We start from the raw sequence: 2,054 nt of genomic DNA on the forward strand, positions 1-2,054 counted from the left end.
TAGGTGTGCCCATGTATAAGATTGTCATGAAGCTGAAGAAATTAAAAGGGGTGCTCAAGGAGTTAAACAAGAGCAAATATGACAATATAGGAATTGTTGCTTAAGAAGCAAAACAAAAAATGATCACAATGCAAGAATGCTTGCAACATGAGCCTACAAATGTGAGGTTGCATCAAGAGGAATCAGAAGCCAGATTGAGATACAATGCTCTTCATGAGGCTAGGTTTAGTTTTCTGCAATAGAAGGCAAAACAAGAATGGCTTAATAAGGGGGACATGAATACACAATACTTTCATGCATGTTTGATGAAGAGGAGGATGCAAAATCAAATTAGTAGAATTCAAGATCTGCAGGGGGTATGGAGAGATGAGAAGAGGGGTATTGAAGATGCCTTTGTGGAATATTATCAAGGGTTGCTTGGCACCACTTTACATATGGAGGCCCATGTAAGCAAGACCATCATTCAAGAAGGGAATGTGGTTAATAGGGAGCAACAAGAAGCTTTGTGTGCTGAATTCACTAATGAAGATATCAAGGCTACTCTGTGGTCTAATGAAGATAACAAGGCCCCTAGGCCAGATGGTTACAATAGCTGCTTTTATAAGAAAGCTTGGCCTTGTATAGGTCCTGAGGTGTGCAATGTCGTGAAGAATTTTGTTCACACTGGCAAGCTTTTGAAGCAAGTGAATGCGACTAACCTATGTCTTATACCTAAGATTGATCAGCCTATTGATGTCACACATTTTAGACCTATAGCATGTTGTAATGTCCTCTATAAAATTATCTCTAAATTGTTGTGTAATAGGCTCTCCTTGGTTCTACCAAGTATTATAGATGAAGTTCAAAGTGCTATTGTTGCTAGAAGGAAGATAATGCACAATATTTTAATCTTCCAGGATATGATGAAGCAGTATAAAAGGAAATCTCAACCTCCTAGGTGTACTCTAAAGATAGATTTAAGGAAGGCATATGATTCCTTAAGTTAGGATTTTATCGGAGAGTTATTGGAGGGATCAACTTCCCAGGAAGGTTCATCAATTGGGTTATGGAGTGTATGACTAGCCCTAGATATTCTTTATGCATAAATGGCGAAACATGTGGTTTTTTCAAGGGCAATACAGGGCTAAGGCAAGGAGATCCCATCTCTCCATTACTTTTTGAAATTGCAATGGAGTAGCTTACTAGGTTAATGAAGAAAATGGGAAGCAGAGAGGAATTTGGATTTCACCACAAATGCCAGGGGCTTAGACTCAACCACTTAATCTTTGCTGATGATTTAATGATGTTTAGTAAAGGTAATGTCCAATCAGTGGTGCTTATGGTGAGGACTCTAAAGGGTTTTGCTCAAGTGTCGGGGTTAAATGCCAATCCTGCTCAGACAGCTATCTATTATGGTAATGTGAAGGAGGAAATTCAAGATAGGATTGTTCATCTCACAGGCGTATAAGAAAGGGTAGTAATTCCCTTTTAGATACCTGGGAGTTCTTATTACATCAAAAAGGCTTGAAGTGGCTTGATTGTGATGTGTTGATTGATAGAATTTTGCATAAAGTTATGTGTTGGAGCTCCAGACATCTCTCTTGTGCAGGAAGATCAGTGTTAGTGCAATCTATATTGTTGAGCATCCACACATACTAGCCCAGGTGTTCCTGTTGCCTAAGAGTGTTCTTAAAAGGATTGTTCAAATCTGTAGAGCTTTTCTATGGGAGGGAAAAGTGTTTCTAACTAAAAGTCCTCCAGTTGCTTGGGAGTGGGTTTGTAGACCCCAAATTTATGGAGGTCTTGGTATTCAAGACTGTTTGACATGGAACACAGCAGCTATAGGGAAGTACATTTGGCAAGTATTTCAAAAAGAAGATGTCCTCTAGATCAAGTGGGTGCATAGTGTGTATATAAAAGGGGTTAACTGGAGGGAGTACAAGGCCCCTACTGCTGCAAGCTGGGTGTGGAAGCTAATATGTAAAACTAAGGAGGTGTTCAAGAGAGCTTATGTGAACAACAAGTGGTTGAGTTCAGATAAGCAATACACTGTGAAAGTGGGTTATGAGTGGCTT

General features: G+C 39.5%; 1 protein-coding gene across 1 annotated transcript; it reads left to right on the forward strand.

Annotated features, from left to right (window-relative positions):
• Positions 1-434: 434 nt before the first annotated feature.
• LOC125493552 (uncharacterized) lies at positions 435-986 on the forward strand. Its single transcript, XM_048637011.1, has one exon. It carries the CDS (start codon positions 435-437, stop codon positions 984-986), a length of 552 nt encoding a protein of 183 aa, XP_048492968.1.
• Positions 987-2,054: the final 1,068 nt, after the last annotated feature.

Source organism: Beta vulgaris, chromosome 9 (genome assembly GCF_026745355.1).
Source record: "Beta vulgaris subsp. vulgaris cultivar EL10 chromosome 9, EL10.2, whole genome shotgun sequence".
NCBI lineage: Eukaryota > Viridiplantae > Streptophyta > Magnoliopsida > Caryophyllales > Amaranthaceae > Beta > Beta vulgaris.

What these genes read in the sequence shown, in the direction of transcription:
- LOC125493552 (XM_048637011.1), top strand. Translation starts at nt 435, where the DNA reads ATGGAGGCCCATGTAAGCAAGACCATCATTCAAGAAGGGAATGTGGTT.